Raw genomic sequence first — 19,115 nt, forward strand, 5'->3', positions numbered from 1 at the left:
CCTTTGAAGCAACGGTGTGAAGTGAAATAGTTAATTGCCAGATATTCGTCAAGATAAGTTAGAAAAACGTGTTGGACAGCATTGTCTAATTTCTACCAATTTTGAAACATGAGCCATCCCTGATAGAGCCCAGCAGATGAACGGTCCGATTGCACTTTTATCAAGCTTGCTTGATATGGTAGTGTCCATTGTTCCAAATCAGGAGAAATGTACCAGTCCCAGTGGACACTTTAAACGTTGATGGACCGTTCACGTTATAACAGGGGTGAGGCAGTGAGCCAGGCTAAATACATAGAAAAAGGGAGAGCATGATTCCGGACAACAAATGCATGTGTGAGTGTTGCAAATTCATTGAAATAAACCCTACAAAGCCTTTTATCACATGGGCTTTTTGAGCCGTCTTGGTTCATGCCCCCTATATAGAAGAAAAGTAGGAGCTACTTCCAATAATAGTTAGAAAGAACAAAAGCATCCACAGAATATTGAAGGGCTATACCAAAGAAGAACTTGAAAGATTTTTCTTAATTTAATAATAATTAAATGGCAAAAATGTCAAAAAGCTACTTATATTATATATAGTTTGTGGCATGTACAACGCACATGGAGTGAGGGAGAGAAATAATAAAGGAAGAGATGGAAAAGGAAAGAATGTGACTACATGTAGAAAGGAAAAAATTTGATGGTAGGCGACACAAATGTCGTAGAAAAACACTGGCACATGATTGATATAAGTAAAGTAAAATAATAAAAGAAAATGGTCAAAGCCAATGCAAATATATTTTTGATATCTTATTTGATGTTGGATTATTTGGGGTCCATCTCACCAACTTGCTTATGGATCAAAATTCCAAATTCACTGATAATGATGGAGATCTTCTCATTGATTCGGCCCCACATCATCAGTTGATTAGATGTATTATTTATCTTACTATCACTCTGTGGGATATTGTATATTCCATACAAACCCTCAACCAATTCATGAGCAAATTACCAAGATGTCTTCATTGGGATGCCGCGCTTTGCAATATGTGTTTTTTAAAAGGAATTATAGGGTAAAGTTTACTTATGTTATATTCTAGATCTCTTATTTTAAAAGTCTATTGTGATTCCGATGGGGCCAATTGTCCCGTCACCCATCGATCTCTCATTGATTATTGCAATCATCAATTGAGATAGAATACCAAATTCACACCTTGCAAACTTTAATTTGTTCTAGCATTTAAATAAATAGCAAATATATTCCAAGTAATAAACGCCGCTCCATGACTACTAACAACCATGAATTAACATGGCTTATTTATCTTCCTCATGATCTTCAAGTTTGTGATATTCAATTAGCTCTTTTATTTTGCAACAACCAAGTTGCTTTTCACATTGTTGCCAACCCAATTTTTCACAAACGAAAAAAACATATTGAGATTGATTGCCATCTCATTCGTGAAAAGATACAGTTTCGTTTACTTCACCCTATTATATTCCATCAAGACTCTTTAACTTGACGATTTATTTGCCAAACCGCTAGGAAAGGAATCCTTTAAACGACTATGCTATAAGTTGGGGTTATTAATGCTCACTTTCCAACTTGAGGGGGAGTATTACATTGTATATATGTTAAATATATGTAAAGTGATAATAGCATTAATGTCTAGCCAAGAATAGCTAATCTTAGCATAGAAGATTATTAACTATAGGTTGTAATTTTACTATAAGAGGCCACATAAAACATTTTTTTCCTTAATTTTAATCCATTACAATGCTTACTCACCTGCATTCTAAGTTCCTTTCCTCTCTTGGAAGGCATTTGGTTTCACCAAATATCATGATTAGTCTAATTTGATGAAAAATATTATGATCTGATTGCATCCAAACACACCATTAAGTAAAAATGACAAATTATAGTTTGTAGAGATAATGTCATGATTCATTAATTTCCACAAGGATGGCACAGGGACCCAACCTACCCGGCCAACTTTGGGACAGGCTTATACCTATTAGCTAGGTGTGTGGACTGGTCTTAACCCTAGAATGCATGTCCTGGTCAATATTTATATCGGACTTGGGCTAAAGTCATTTTAGCATGATCCGGTCTGACCACAATTTATAAGCGTATTTCATCCCACAAATATCCCATTCCATGTCTCATCAAATAGACAGCTGGTTTTCATTCCTCTAAAATGTTTATTTCTTAGTGTATGTTTGGACTGATTGATCAGCTGATACATTAGGAGCAATCAAGTAGAAAATAGGACTTTTATCAAATTTTGGTTCAGCTGCGTAAGTTTCATTTGGGCCTGGGCCTAACTTTTTCGTGCTAGGACTTGGGCCTGTTGTGGTAGGCCCTTGTTGGGATTGGGCCTCTGCTCTTAAGCATCACTGGCCCCAAGAAAATTTTATTGGTCGGAGTTCAATCTCACTTGTTTTTTTCTGGTGGGGTCCACTTAATCTTTGCATCTGCCTCATTATTTAGCTTATTCCCTAAAATGATCTCTTCAAATGGATGAACGGTGTAGATACAACACATACATCATGATGGGACCCACAGAACTTGTAACGTCACTTCATTAGCAAAACTTGGTACTGACGGATATCAGTAGCGAATCCGCGTCCGTAGGTTGCATCCATAGAATGACATGTACCGTTAATGCTCTTATTGCTACCACATAAAAGACATTATCTTATAATTTTGTTTCATTAATGATCTTGACCTTTGAATATCGGGCTTGAATATGAGCCATTGAATATTCATCTTCATACACTAATGTAGGGTTCTGATAGTACATGGCATGATCCTCTTTCACCAGTAGGTTGCATCCTTAGAATGATCTTTACTGCTCTTATTACTACCGTATAAAAGATATTATCCTATAAATTTGCTTCATTGATGATCCTGACCTTTGAATGTCCAACTTGAATATGATTCATCTTAATGCACCATCGCCCGTTGCCTCATACGATGACACTGATGTAGAGGGATCACGGACAATTTCATGGCCAAGATGGACCAGAGAAGGCCAGAGATGAAAGGGATCAGGACTGTTAGAACCCTAAAGTAGGTGTATCTCCGCAAACATATTTTAGGGTGGAGAAGCTACTTGCCATGCCCGATTTGCCAGATTCATATCAAATGTCAAAGTCTATTTTAATTTCGAACATCAACACCATGCATTTGATGGGTCCCCTTTAAATTATGGGATATCTCAGCTGGATAAGGAACTTAGGTGGGCCATACTATCTAAAATCATGTGAAGACAGGCCTAAAACATATAAAAGCAATTGGTGGGGCCCACCTGAAATTTGAAATTTGCATGCAACTTGGTCTGACCCCTCATCCAAGTGGGACACACATAATGGATGGGCTGGATTTGTGAACCACATCTCGTTGGGCCCAACAAATGATTATGAATGTTTTAATGGAGGATAACCCCTCTTTTGTATGTGGTATGGCCAACACAAGTAATGGATTGACTTGATTTTTAAGCCCTAGGTCCGCCATGGAGTGGTGCATCTGACTGATGGGGTAGATGTTTGATACGCATCACGATGGGCCCACACAACTCGACCTCATACTTCCCATGGCTCGACCACATAGACCCTTTTCCCCTTTAACAAATGGCAACCTCAGCCCTGGCCCTTAGTGAAGTTAGTAAATACATATGAAGGCCTTTAACAAATGAAAACCTCAACCCTGACACTTAACAATATAAGATAATCTACCCACAAATAGATTATGTTAGCAAGAAATTAGCGTCTTTTTATATAAATAAAAGGTTACAAATAAAATGAATAGATTGAATGTCTATTCCATAGGCCCAATAACAACTTCTTCGCAAAATTGAACATGAGGTAACTTATTCTTCACTCAAAAACCAAGGACATTAACAACTTGTTCCAAAAAACTTTTGGAGTCCAAAAGATGACTACCCTCGAAATATTTTAAACTTCCCTTAAATTTTGAGAATTTGGCCATACAACAATGCTAGTATGGTCAAAATCCCAAATGTATATTCTAAACTCACCAAACAAGAATACATATGTATTTGTGACTGAACTGTTTGTTGAAAAAATCTCATATATGCATGTTGAATCGGATCGATATAGTATGAATACGCTTCTACGTCTGGAGACCAAGCGAATACGTGACACCCGTGAAAGGTAGCCATGAGCTGCCATGGAGGAGCCTATCCACAGTGAAATTTAACATTTCCGATGTAGTATTGATTGAATGGAACCCGATCCAGTTGACGCGGCCCACTAGGCGAGCCCCCGGTCCATAATTCTTGTACTCGGCATAATAAAGAGTCTTCAAAGCATAGTCTCCGCTCCATTCAACCCAACCTCTAGGATGGATCAAATCGCTAATGTATGATTGCATGAATACAGTTGTAGAATATGGTCTCCATGGTCGACCGAGGAATGATTTAGTTGATTTCATATCAGCTAGGAGTTGAGGTTCACCTGCTATGATGCATTTTTGGAAAGAAAATCCTGTGGTCTGACTCGCGGACAAGCGGCCATGGGCGGTTATGGTGTTTTTCTGGCCAGGCAAGGGCTTGCGAAGGAGGATTTTGCAGTTCTGGAAGACAGCGGCGCTGTTGCCGAATATGAAATCAACAGTGCCAGAGATTGTGCAATTACGGTAGAATTGGCGGAGAGAGTGAGCGTAGAGAGTGTCTTGGTAACCATGGAATCCACACCGGTAGTAGACTGAGAGGTCGGAGTTTGATCGAAAGGCGACTGCTTGTGACATTTTGGGGCCTGCTGTGTTCTTGAAGGTCATGTCTCGGATTATGATGCCTCGGCCCGTGACTCCTACACCAGGAAATGACATTGATTAAATGGTTAAGATAAGAAATGATATTAATTAAATGGTTATGATTGACTAATGACTAATGATTCTAATTTTAATGGACTTGATTAATGAACAGTTGAAATTAATAGATCTTGACCATCCATAGATGGTGGCCCAAAGAGTCCAATCCACTTATTATAGTCAAGTCACTCGTATGGGAATAATGGACCACCAACGGTTTGATTCAACATAGATGTGGACCACCTAATGAGTAGTTCAGAATGGTCCTTTTTTTAAGGAGATTTTCATGAGGGGCCCACATTTTGGAGGGCTCAGATATAGTAAACAGTATGCATATGATATGTTAGACGTAGCTGTCCATCTATTGAAGTTTATATGATGTGGGTCTGATCCCGATCAAACGGTTGGACTTTATTGTTTTCTACTATGAGAATTACTCCATCTAACTCTCAAATTAAGTGAGCAAAAGAGCCATTTCCCATTCTTAATCGAAGATAACTGACGATTCAAAAATCGAAGAGATTTTCTCCTTGGTGTTCGCTAGATTACGATCCCTACGTGTATTGGACTCTTTACTAGACAACCCAACTTTTAACGTAGGGAACTTATTTGGGTCCACCAGGATTTATGTAGTAGATCCACACCGTCCATCAATTTTCCAGGTCATTTTAGACCATGAGCTCAAAAATGAAACTAGTCCAAATCTCAAGTGGATCCCACCACACATAGCAGCGGGGATTGAACAGCTACCATTTAAAACTTCTTAGGGTCCATCGTAAGGTTTATTTTTCATCTAACCACTTCGTGAGGTCCCACGTACCCGGATAAAGGGAAAACACAAATAACAAATAACAGCTTGATCATGTAGCCCCGAGAAGTTTTCAATGGTAGGCGTCTAATTCACATTTCCTGACGTGTGTCCCACGTGAGTTTTGAATCTGCCTCATTTCTTGTGCCGTTCCTTGAAATGAGATGGAAAAATGGATGGAAGGTGTAGATCAACTTGCGAGAAATGAAATTTCTTGACACGTGAAATTTACATGGACACTACAACAAAGTATTTCTTAGATCACAATTAAGGTAGTTTGTTCAATCCTCACCGCTCTCTGTAGAGTGGTCCACTTGAGACGGCACAGCAATTTCCTGTGCCTTCGACAAAGACGATCCCCACTCGTGGGGCCAACCCCTACATTGAGTCGTACAACCGTCCGTTGGTATCCACTTCTTGTGGCCCCAGATGAGTGGGCCATCCTTATTTTCGCACCAGGCAATCTTCATTGTGTGGTCCACCTTTTACACATCCGATATACTACACGTACGATATGATACGTTGACGTAAAAGAGATTGTGCATGTGAAACTTCACGTAGGAATAGTACGTGATAATTTCTCAACCATCTCTACGTATACGTAAATAGCGGGAAGGTTTTCAAATGAGATCTTGCAGGAGAGTTGAGATTGACTGTACATATACGTAAATGGCGGGAAGGTTTTCAGATGAGAGCTTGCAGGAGAGTTGAGATTGACTGTTTTGAACCTGTCATTTCCCCACCACTTCACAAATCTACTCATTTAAAAATAAAAAAGAAAGGATCCATCCCAACCATCCATCTCTTGGGCCTCACTAGGATTGCCTATATTCAAATCAGCCTTTCAAGTCTATATTACACGGGAAAAGGCCGATCCGTCAAACAATCAGATCATCAAATCAAAGTGATCTTCAAATGCTAAAGCATCCAAAGCAAGGCCCACCAAATAGACGGTCCAGATGTATCCAATGTACAATATTAATCAAGCTAAAAATAGAAAAATACCCAAAATCATTCCTCTTACCGAAAGTGGTCGTTAGATATGTGGTGATTTTATTACGTCGAACGCTCAGATTACCGGTGATGATCGTCCGATCCGCACCGTCGCCGACTAACACTAGATACCTTTTATGTTTTTTGATGCGAACATACTCTTGATAAACGCCAGCTTTAACGTAGATCACATATCGACGGTGACTATCACTCGGGGCTGACGCAATCGCATCCGTTAATTTTGTGAAATTTCCTGTCCCATCCAACGCGACGGTCACGTTCACCGGCATCTGACTCACCGGCAAATCCAACAGCCTCCGGTCACTCACCTGGATCCACCTCGGGAAATCATTATAATCACCCAACAGCTTCCGGCCACCATCGCCACCATTGGAGGGAGGAACCACTGACATAATATCAAACTGACGGGCGATACTCAGCGCATGTAAGATAGACTCCGTCAATCGCCTCATTCCATGTTCGAAGGCGTTGTAGACCCACCGAAATTGGGTCCCTTCCAAACCTTCCAAACACGTGTCCTGATTGGTGGAAGCTGCACTCAACCAAGCGTTCAGATTCCCCACGTGGTCCACATGGGGATGAAAATCATCATCACCGTTGATTCCTACACTGACATTTGCACTTATATCGGTTAAACCAATACCGTTGAGCTGTGACGTGGCGTATTGCGTCCACCTCAGCTCCTCGGCAGTGAGCTCCATAAGCTCCATGCAGGTCTCAATGGCGTTAGCGAGACGAGGATAACGGTCGGATACGTTCAGCATTTGTTCTACGATCGCGATGCTATGGTTTACTCTTCCAATCGCGGCCTCGACGCGATCGACGATGTCGTCTAACATCAGAGGCGTTTCAAAGGTGGAGTTGGAGGCGGAGGAGGTGGGAAGGGAGAAGATGAGGAGAGTGAGGAAGAGGAAGGAGATGACGGACGTTAGTGGCTGTTTGATTCCCATTGCAGAAGAAGTGAAATGGGTGATAATGGCGTTAGGGAAGAGAAATGGAGAAATGGGAATGAGGGAACTGCGGCATTTTAATTTTAAATATGAAGTGTTTGTGAAAAATGAGAAACGTTTGAATAGAAAAGAATTTTAATTTGGTTTGTATTTGGATTTTGGATGGAGATGCGTGTGGCGGAAGAATTGCTTTTACCCCAGATAATAGGAAGGTATGTGGGGCCCACCTAGATGTTCATGTAACATCCATCCACACCGTCCATAAGTTTTTTCAGATCATGTTAACACAAGAGCCAAAATATTGTATAGAAAAATAGCTTGAATGGGGCACACGGAAGGAAATATTTGGGCAGGAACTTCCTGCGAAAGGCTTTAGCAGGAAATCCGCGTCCCGCCCGGGCGCGGATTAGCTACTGACAGGTTGTGTAGCCAGAGACGGCCAGAGTAGCTACTGAAGTGACGTCACCAAGTTCCATGGGCCCCACCATGATGTATGTTTTGTATCCACGCTTTCCATCCATATGGAGAGATCATTTTAGGACAAGATACAGAGAATGAGTTAAATCCAAAGCTCCAGTGGACCCCAGCACAAAAAACAATTGGGACAGTGATGGCCACCATTAAAAACTTCTAAATGCCACAAAAGTTTTAGATCAAGCTGATATTTGTCGTTTCCCTTCTTTTATGTCTTTTTAAACTTTTTAACAGGTTGGATTTCAAATAAACATTATGGTGAGCTTTATGGTAGTTTCAACGGTGGGAATCACTCTCCCCACTGTTTTCTGTGGTGGGGTCCGCAACAGATTTTATCTACCTCATTCTTTGGCTCATGCTCTAAAATGATATTTCAAAATAGACGGACGGTGTGGATATAACATAGACATCATAGTGGGCCCACGGAACTTGGTGACGTCACTTCAGTAGCGGACTCGCTACGCAACCTTGTCAGTATCTAATCCGCGTCCGTCGGGTACGGATTTGCTACTCCCCTGCAACCAGCCAAAAGTTAGGGCCAACATGATGTATATGTTTCATCCACTCCGTCCATCTATTTTTTCATATAATTTTATCTATAAGACAGACATTGAGGTATATCTAAAGTTCAAGTGGACCCCGCCATAGAAAACAGTGGAACTTGTGAATAGGTTGGATCTAAAAAAATAAATCATTGTGGGCCCTGTAAATGTTTCAACGGTGGGGTGACAGCTCCCAAGGATTTCTGTGGTGGGTCCACTTGAGCATTGGATACGGTTCATCTTTTGCCTCATCTCCTAAAATGAACTCAAAAACCGGATAGACGGTGAAGATTTCTCACTAACATCCCAGTGGGCCCCACCAGCGTTCCCAGTGCAGGAACTTCCTGGGAACGGCTGTTGCAGGAAATCAGCGTCGTACCCCCGCCCGTCTCTACCCGAAATCGGATTGCGTACTGAGTTACTTGGTACGCTTTTATCGTAACTAATTTTAAGGGTTGATGCTAAAATTGAAGTAAATCAAAGCTCAGGTGGACCATGCCACAGGAAACAGTATGGAATAATGATTTCCACCGTTTAAACTTTTATAAGGCCCACGGTAATGTTTATTTGTCATCCCACCTGTTCATGAGATCACAAATACATGGATGAAGAGAAATACAAACATCAGCTTGATCCAAAACTTCCGTGGCCTCCAAGAATTTTTCAATTGTAGAAGTTCAATCACACTGTTTCTTGTGGTGTGGTCAAATGCTTCCATTTTGGTCTTAGGCTTTAAAATTATCTCTTAATATGTGTGAACGGAGTGGATAAAATAAATAGATGACAGTGGACCCCACAGAGTTTACTCAGTACGCTTAGTATGGACACTGACAAGTTCAGTAGCCAAATCCCTACTGAAGTGATGCCACCAAGCTCTGTCGACCCCACCATGTTCCGTGTGTTGTATCCATGCCGTCCAACCATTTGTAGAGATAGTTTTATGGCATGAGAAGAAGAATGATATAGATCTAAAGCTCAAGTGGACCCACCACAGAAAATCGTTGGATCAGTCACACCCACAGTTGAAACATTTATAGGGCCCACCATGATGTATTTTTTAGATCCCAGATATTCATAAGTTAACATCATAGAGATAGAGATAGATGAAGTGAAACAATAAAAAAAAAAAAAAAAAATCTTGATCGGAAACTTCTGTGGCCCCTAAGAAGTTTTGAATGGTGGATGTCAGTCCCCACTGTTTTCTATGGTGGGATCAATTTTAAGTTTAGATCTATCTCATTATTTTTCTCATGCCATTAAACTATCTCTCCAAATGGATGGACAGTATGGATACAACACAGGCATCATGGTAGGGTCCACAAAGCTTGGTGACGTCACTTCAGTAGTGATTTGGATATTGACCTTGTCAGTATCTAATCCGCGCCCCCTGATGGAAATGGATTGGTTATTCCCCCTGCCACCAGCCAATGGCTAGTATTCGGTTCTCTGTGGGCCCCATGTAATGTCCCTTCCAACCAGAACAGTGTTCTGGGGCGTCCACGTATGATTCGTCGCAAAACCGTTCGATTAAACTACCCATGGTGAGATAGCACAAATAAATTATTCAGGATTAGCCCAATTGAGTAAACCAGACGGGTCATGACAGGATAAAGTGCGAGCCGCCAAGCAGATGATCTTTTACACTTAGCAATAGCCCGTGCGGGCTATACCGTGACGCGGAAAGGTCAGAAAGTTATAAAAATTTAGGGAAGTATAGATCTCACTGGGCTTGTGGTCCTCGCGGACCACGGACTCAGTGGATACCTAGAAATTAATTATTTGCGCCGTTCCAGCGGCACTTGCCAAATGCAACCCACCCAAGGCCAAAATTAGAATCTGACACTTGTAAATGAAACTGAAATTCCAGGCTTTCCAGTCGTCAGATTTTTTCTAAATTTACAGTGAACGTCTAATGTATTTTTCTACGCCTCCACAAAATCTAGGACCCAATCGTGAAACGATAATCGTTGATCACAAATCGGACCCGTACGGTCAAATCCTGTGTTCGTTTGCCTCCAAATTTTGCATGGCCCTTCATCGGGCCATGGAGCACCTATCCTATAAGTTTCAGGGCCAGAGGGCCATCAAAACCGCTTCAATCACCGGAATGGACCCCACAGGGCCATTTAAAGATCGGAACCGCATGATCAAACCCCATATCCATTCATCTGTTTGTTCCCAAACTTTACATGACCCCTCCTCGAGCCATGAGACACCTACACACCAAATTTAATAGTCAATGAAATATTAGGGCCGCCCCAACACCAATAGGGGGTCTTAGAGGGTTATTTTAGGAAGTGGTTGAAACTTAAGGCCAAATGGCCCAAGTCTAAGAAATAAAACCGTAGCTCTTTATCTCATAACTTCCACCACAACTACCATTACCAAGGGAGTAAAGAGAGAGCAAGGGGAAGGAAGAGAGAGTGAAGGAGAGCAAGGTGGACCTTAGATCGAGATGGGGCCCAAGAAGATCAACACTTCCAACTCCCTACCTTTTCTCCAAGGAAAAACCCTCCACCATGACCGCCCAACGTTCCATTGAATCGTCTAGGTAAGATCCCTCACCCTTTTTTTCTTGAAACCCTTGTGATGAGAAGGGTCTTACTTGGGATTCTAACATACAAATACTTGTTTTAGGGATTCCGACCGTCAACCCCAAAAATTCATCTTCTTAGGTTGTCTTCCAAGGCTTCAACGATCCGGAGGTACAGACTATTAACCTTAGGTGGCCTAGCACCAATTGTAGTATGAGTCTAATGATTTTGTTTGTTTGGATGATATATTTAGAGAATCTAGAGAAACCTAAGAATCGTATGATTGTTGGAATTGTATGGAATTGTATGTTTTAGTTCTCATATGATGTTGTTCATGCCTCTCACATGCTCAGTTACAATGGATGATTTCATGTTCATGTCTTGTATGATTTTCATATATGGTGTTGCTTTATAACATGTATGATTTATTAACTCTTGTGCATTTTTGTTCTACGAGATGTAGGAAGTGCTTAACTTCCTCACTAACCCACACAACACACATGCACCTTGTTCATAATGTTGTTAGCTTGCTTGTAGAAAAATCTAAATTGTGTGTGATAAATATGGATGTATGATATTTGCCTATGCTAGTTAATAACGCTGATGTTTAGCATGTTAGGGATGATTATCAACCCTTGGGTTGGTCAGGAAATGAGGAGAGTGAGGGTGGTCCCGTTGGTAGGACTATCCTGGGGGTTAAACCTATGGGTTTGGGCAAGTGCGGATGAGCGACAGTAGTTAGACTACATAGGTCCCCTGTACCCGATGTCGTCTATCGCGTGCTTGCTTAAACTTGTGCGGTATAGTTTATTTACTGACCAATCTTGCCTGTTCACCTTGATTGCTCACATATGTATGGAACCTGGAACACCCTAAAACTGTTGTAACCCATCGATAACCAATTTAAGTCGATCCACCGTCTTGTGGGCCGGGCATGGTGGAATGGGACACTGTGTCCGAGCTGTCGGCCTACGCTAGGGTGACAAAGCTCCCCAAAGTGACTGCGAGCGAACCCAGTTCTCAGCACTCCCCATGTGCTTGAAGTCGGGGATGAAGAACCCGACGGGATCAAGGATCGCAGTGCCTTGGCCTCTCGCATTGAGGGGCCTTAGTATCGCAACTAGTTCAGGCATTAATATGTTGGGTGTATCAGTTTCTCCAACCTGCTGGATGAATAGACTTAACTAAGAACTTAGCTAACATTATTATCGCATCGCACTAGCTAGGTTGGCGACTCGGTAGTCGAGGCCGCTCTGAGGGAGTGTTGGCCATACGCGATCGTTAGATGGAGTCGCTTGAGGGAGTGTTGTGGCGAGCGCATGCATCATATCATCTATCATGGATATTCATTAATAAGATTAGTTAGGTATTTATGAATGATTATTTTTCATTAAGTTCATAATGTAATTGATGCTTGTTACAACTTGAGATTAATAGTACCTACTGAGTTGATCACTCACTCTCACTCTGGGACGGTGTTTTAAAACACCAACCAGACTCTCCCGTAGTCGCAAGTGACGAGGAGTATGAGGAGCCTGGCGGCACGAGCTTAGACGAGGATGATGAGCTGTCTTACTTCCAGCTGATGGACGGATCTCCATCGGCTTGATAAGCAGGATTTGGATCGCTGAGTAGTGGGCTCAGCTCTATTCTTTTTTGGACAAATCATTCTTTTTGTGTTTTTTGTTGGGCAACGCCTCATGCGACCCATTTATATTCTTGGACCTGTATATATACTAGATCTCTTTCATTTCAGTAGACTTGTGTGGTTGTGCTTCATGTTCTAGGAAATTTCAAGCTGCGCATTTAAACCTTATTAAACGCATATCAATGAAAATCGGTTATAAGTGACACTCGGGAACTCGGAAGTCGAGTGTATGCACGACCCCCGATTTCCAAGGCGTTACACGCCACCATGATGTATGTGTTTCATCCATGCCGTTCATCTATTTTTTATAGATCATTTTATGGTATTACACAAAAAATAGGTATATCTCAATCTCAAGTGAACCACATGACAAGAAACAGTGTTGAATGAACGTCGACCATTAAAAAAATTTGGGGGCCATAAAAGTATTGGATCAAGCTGATCTTTGTTTTTTCCATTCATCTGGGTCTTTATGACCTAATCAACAGATTGGATGTCAGATAAACAGTACAGTTGGCCTTAGGAGGATTTAAATGATGGATATCCAATCACTATTGTTTTCCTGTGGTGTGATCCACCTAAGATTTATATCCATTTTATTTTTAAATTAAAGCCTTAAAATGATCTTTAAAAATGGATGAATGAGATGGATGAAACACATACATCATGATGGGGACCACAGAGTACCGACCAACAGCCACGAGGTTGGTTTTAGGGGGAGTAGCCAATCCGTTTCCCCCACTAGTTGCATCCTACTCGGACGCGGATTGGATACTGACAGATTGAGTAGCGTGACTGGCTATGAAGTGACGTCACCAACTTCTGTGGGGCCCACCATGATGTATGTGTTGTATTAACACCGTCCATACATTTGGAGAGATCATTTTACAGCATGGTCCAAAGAACGAGGCATGGACCCGCCACAGAAAACAGTGATGAGAGTGACGCCCACCGTTGAAACTTTCCGAAGGTCCACCATGATGTTTATTTGAGATCCCACCTGTTCATGTGTTAAAGCAGACATGAAAGAAGGGAAAATACAAATATTAGCTTAATCAAAAACTTTCTTGGCCCTTAGAACTTTTTAACGGTGGGCGTCACTCTCCCCACTGTTTTTTGTATTAGGGTCCTCTCGAGCTTTAGATCTGATTTATTTTTTGGATCATGCCTTAATATGATCTCTCCAAATGGATGGACGATGTAGATACAAAACATACATTATGGTGTGGCCCACATAACTTGGTGACGTCACTTCAGTAGCGAGTCTCGCTGCTCAACCTGTCAATAGCTAATCCGCGTCCATCCTACCCCCGCCCGTCTCTTCCCACCAATGGGTAGTTGTGTTGGCAGGCCACTGTGATGTATCGGTTTATCCATACCGTCAATCCCTCCTTTCTAGTCATTTTATGTCACCTGTATAAAAATAAGGAAAATCCAACGCTTAAGTGGACCACAACACAGAGGACTATTACATTTAATTCTTTTTGCATCTAAGGGCCATCGTGATGTTTTTTTTTTACCATCAACTTATTCATTAGGTCATGTAGACGTGGATGAAGTGAAAAAACAAATATCAGCTTGATCCAAAACTTCTCCAACTCCCAAGAAGTTTTTAACAGGGACGTTCAATCCCCACCTTGTAGTCCAATTAATCCTTGGACCTTCTTCGTTTATGGGCTCACATATTAAATGATCTGAAAAAGTTAATGGGCGGTGTGGATTGTTCACACCCCAAGTGCAGGGTTGTGATGTAGTAATAAACTCGGTAAGACCGAGGTCGAATCCACAGGGACTAAAACTTGTACGTGATCTGAAACTAGGTAGAAATAGAACAAGCAAAAGATAAAATCTAAATCAAGTAGGATTTAAAGAATAATTGTGAAATAAATTATCTAGAACTTAAGGAATTCAGAAGAAGGAAACTAGGGATTCAGAGGATCCACTTGTAGAGATCAGGGAGAAATTATGCCTGCTTCAGAAATCATGGAAATCAAACTGAACCTACTTGATCTAGTTTTCACAAGATGAAAGGTATATGAATTAGAATGGATTCCATCATCTAACCATGCCCAGGAGACAGAGCCAACAACAGGATTAAACTAATTACCAACCAATCAACAATGTATGAGGATCAGGAAGGGTACTGTCATCCTACCATGCCCATGGAGCAATGATGAACAACAGGGCTTCCTGACTTCATAAACATAAAAGGGGAAAGAAATATTTAGAGCCATTGCAAACCCATTGTAATTTCAGTCACAACAGACCATTAAAGACTAAAAAATATTCCTTATAATAATCACTAAATCAAATTCAGTTTATGAAGTTTAAAGGCACAAAGTAGAATCTCCCATCTCGCTACAGGCTTCACCTCTTAGCCCTAGCTAAGAGGTTTAGCCTAGCATGTATAGGCTATACATCTTAAAAGAATAAATAATATGGATAGAAAAACTAACTGAAAAAAACTAACTGTTACTCTCTCTCCATATCCCTGCTTCAACCAAACTCCCAGCCGTAGATGCTCCCAACGAGCACAAACCAAAACTGAGCTCCCTCCTGACGTGCAGCCAACCAAAACCGAGCACCCTTGCTCCCTGTCTTTTTCCCCAACCGTGCACAGCAGCAGCAGCCAAACTCCCTGTTGCTTCCAATCCTCCAACCGAGCACTGTCTTCAATGCCCTTCACGTTCCAGCCGACCCTCCTTTAATGCTCTCCCTGGAACTGCTGTTGAGTCCTGCTAGAAGTAGCCTGCGAAAGCTGGAGACTCCAAGTACTTACTCTGCTGCGAGAGACCTTACGCAGTCAGGAGTTCGGTGTCTCCACTCCTCTTCTTCTTTGCTTTCTTTCCAGAAGGACAGCGTCCTCTGGGGGTTTTTGGTCCATCTTCATGATGAACGGTTCAGATTAGCCGTCCGATCACCCCCACGAGCGCACAACTCGCCGTGAAAATCGGACGGCGTCGGTTGCGAAACAGAGTGCGTCACGCTGTGACGATGGTGAGGTCCACAATCAGCTTATCAAGGAAATCCACACCGTCCACTGGTTTCCCCTCGGAATTTCAGTCGGGAATTGCTGTTTTTGGGTCCAAATCGGTGTGGTCCATGGATGCTTTCATTCAGCCGTCCGTCGTCCGTTTTAACGCTCAAAAATCGATATCCGGTATCTTTTGACATTCATCCACCTAGGCCATGGTAACATGGACTATGGGAATATGATGAATGGTCCAGATTTTTCATCTGGAGAGCGAGAGGGGCCCACTGTTGAAAAACGGACGGACGCTGTCCGTCCGCTGTTCATACGTGATCGAGAAGGAGAGGGAGACGTCGGTCAGCGTGCGCTGACCGACTTTGAGGAATACCGTGCACGGCTGGTGCACTTGTGTACCGTGCACACGTGATGCACATCCGTCCTACGGAGATGTTCGTGAAAAATCCACTCCGTCCATCCGTATTGTCAGCTCATTTAACGCGTTGAGACCAATTTTCAAGCACATCTGGATAGTAGGCGGGCCCAAAATCAATGGTTTTATGGGCTGATATGTCCTTTGGGACAATTCCACAGCGATCCAATGGATGAAATTTTACGTGTACGGTTCATTTATGTTCCTCAGGCCACGTATGGAGTTTCGAACTGATCGGATGGTGGGAACCCTATGATCTTGCATTCTGGGCACTTTTCAGGCTACTTGAGCTTCAATTCCTCGATTTTCTTGGATCCCTGGCATGCAAATCTGTCGATCTTGGTCTCCTAGGGTCCGTCGCTTGCCTTGGTGACTTTAGACTGTTAAATCCATGCTTTTAGTACCCTTTTCCCGTCCAAGCTCGTGAATACGCTCTGTATCACAAATATAATTAAATCAGGCCGTTAAACAATACTATGTTTGTAAATCCTGGCACTGACTGGGGTCTGATATGCAATATTTGACCCTCAACATAACCCCCAACCAGCATTTTGCTAGTCCCGAGCAAAATATGCGAAAAGTAAGTTGAGAATTACAGAACAATTTCTACAAACTCGAGAGATTTATGAAAAACAATTCAGATATTCGAATTCTAAGATTTATGAATGTTGGCATTACTTTCTCCTAGAATCAAACTCACGGTACTTCATAATCAAGCTCAACTATTAATCCATTAATTAGAACAATGCTAAGTATTGAATTCCATGGATGTATAGTCTAATCTCGACTTGTCAACATTAAGTTTTACCTCGATATTTAGGGATATCATTGGTAACAACTAAGAGAATTCACGATAACCCAATCTTGGCTTACACATTATCTTTTTATTCTTTTATTTTTGATTTTTTTCATTAGAAGTAACGCCAAGAAGAGGGATCAGATCCTCACCTATAGGGAGCAAACCTAAGGTAAAGACTGTACACCCAACTTTTTCACATATCATTCATGGGGAATCGAATCCTCACCTATAGGGAGCAAACCTATGGTAAAGACTGTTCGCCCAATCCATTCGATTTCTCAAGTTGGTTCCTTTCATGTTTAGTGATTACCAAGTTAATCATTTAATATCGAACTGAAACCTTAATATGCAAGCGAGATGTGTCCTGCGAATTCATGACTCAATCAATGTTTACAAATTCTAATAATGGATTAACAATTCAAACTTAGCTGTGAAATTTAATAGATAACTGAATCCAAGAGTCATGAAGTCCAACATCATGCATCTTGAAATTCTAAGTGCCCTAGATGGCCTGTCAAAATCACTTCGACTTCATTAGAAATCCTGAAAAATTAAAAATTTTCACAACTTTTGCTCAAGACCAAGAAAATACTGATTAGGAAACCTAATCTCCCACCCCCAACCAAAAATCTACATTGTCCTCAATGTAAAAGAAATAGGCATGCAATGCACATGGGACAAAATGAGTAAATGAGAAGTAATGGGAAGATAGTACCTGGATGAAAGAATCAAGAGGCTTTCCAAAGATATCTACGTAAGAGCGGGTCAGCACAAGAGAGAAACCAACAAAAATAAAATAAAAATAACAAAAATGAAATCCTACCTACACCACTTTCGCAGGTGCACTCGATTGCATTTAGTGTATGCAATAAGCCTTTAAACCCCCAGGTTGCCCCTAGTGGACGAGTTGTAGTCTCGTGAGGGTTTGCAGTAATGTTACCCACAAACATTGAACTAACAAATGAAATGTAATGAAGAACTGGGTTGCCTCCCAGTAGCGCTAAGTTTACCGTCTTCAGCCAGACAAATAAAGCAACTACCCTAGTCCTAAGAAAACAGGAAACCTACCTATACCTCCATCAGACTAGGAGATCAATCCTGGTAAACAGGATCAATCAGAGCCATGGACATGTCCTCTGAATCAAATTTCTCGACAAATGGTTTCAATCGATGTCCATTGACTTTAAACTCCTTGCCATTGTCGGGATCTCTTATCTCAACGGCCCCATATAGAAAAACAGTGAAACAATGTAAGGGCCGGTCCAACGAGATCGAAGCTTACCCGGAAAGAAATGTAATCGAGAATTGTACAAAAGGACCTTCTGACCAGGCGTGAATGATTTTCGCAAAATGTGTTGATCATGAAATGCTTTCATCTTGTCCTTGTAAATTCTCGAATTATCATACGCATCATTCCGGATTTCCTCAAGTTCATTCAACTGAAGTTTGCGTAGCGAGCCAGCGTTGTCCAGATTGAAATTAAGATTTTTGATCGCCCAGTACGCTTTATGTTCCAGCTCCACAGGCAAGTGGCAAGCTTTCCCATAGACAAGTCTAAAGGGAGACATTCCAATAGGGGTTTTAAAGGCAATACGGTATGCCCATAAGGCATCGGTCAATCGAATTGACCAATCCTTATGATCAGGGTTAACCGTTTTCTCCAAAATGTGTTTAATTTCCCTATTAGAAATCTCAGCTTGTCCACTTGTCTGTAGATGGTATGGGGTGCTCACCTTATAAGAGATACCGTATTTCTTCATTAAGCTCTCGAATGATCTATTACAAAAGTGTGAGCCCCCATCACTAATGATGGCTCGAAGCATTCCGAATCGAGAAAGGATGTTTTCTTTTAGGAATTTAATGACCGTGCGATGGTCATTAGTTCGACACGAAATCGCTTCGACCCATTTAGTGACATAATCCACGGCGAGCAAAATATACAGATTTCCAAACAATTGGGGAAATGGTCCCATGAAATCGATGCCCCAGCAATCAAATGCTTCAATGATAAGAATAGAATTCAAAGGCATCATATTTCGACGAGACAATGCTCCCAATTTCTGACAACGCTCACAAGCTTTGCAAAACTCATGAGTGTCCCTAAACATAGTGGGCCAGTAAAAACCACAGGCCCA

At 41.6% G+C, this 19,115-nt stretch overlaps 1 protein-coding gene across 1 annotated transcript; it reads right to left on the reverse strand.

The window, feature by feature from the left end:
• Positions 1 to 4,111: 4,111 nt before the first annotated feature.
• Positions 4,112 to 7,396, reverse strand: LOC131250726 (probable pectinesterase/pectinesterase inhibitor 32). Its single transcript, XM_058251006.1, has 2 exons — positions 6,643 to 7,396; positions 4,112 to 4,809 (listed from the first exon to the last, which is right to left on the reverse strand). Exons 1-2 carry the CDS (start codon positions 7,394 to 7,396, stop codon positions 4,112 to 4,114), a joined length of 1,452 nt encoding a protein of 483 aa, XP_058106989.1.
• Positions 7,397 to 19,115: the final 11,719 nt, after the last annotated feature.

The sequence above is a fragment of the Magnolia sinica genome, chromosome 7, assembly GCF_029962835.1.
Source record: "Magnolia sinica isolate HGM2019 chromosome 7, MsV1, whole genome shotgun sequence".
NCBI classification, from domain to species: domain Eukaryota; kingdom Viridiplantae; phylum Streptophyta; class Magnoliopsida; order Magnoliales; family Magnoliaceae; genus Magnolia; species Magnolia sinica.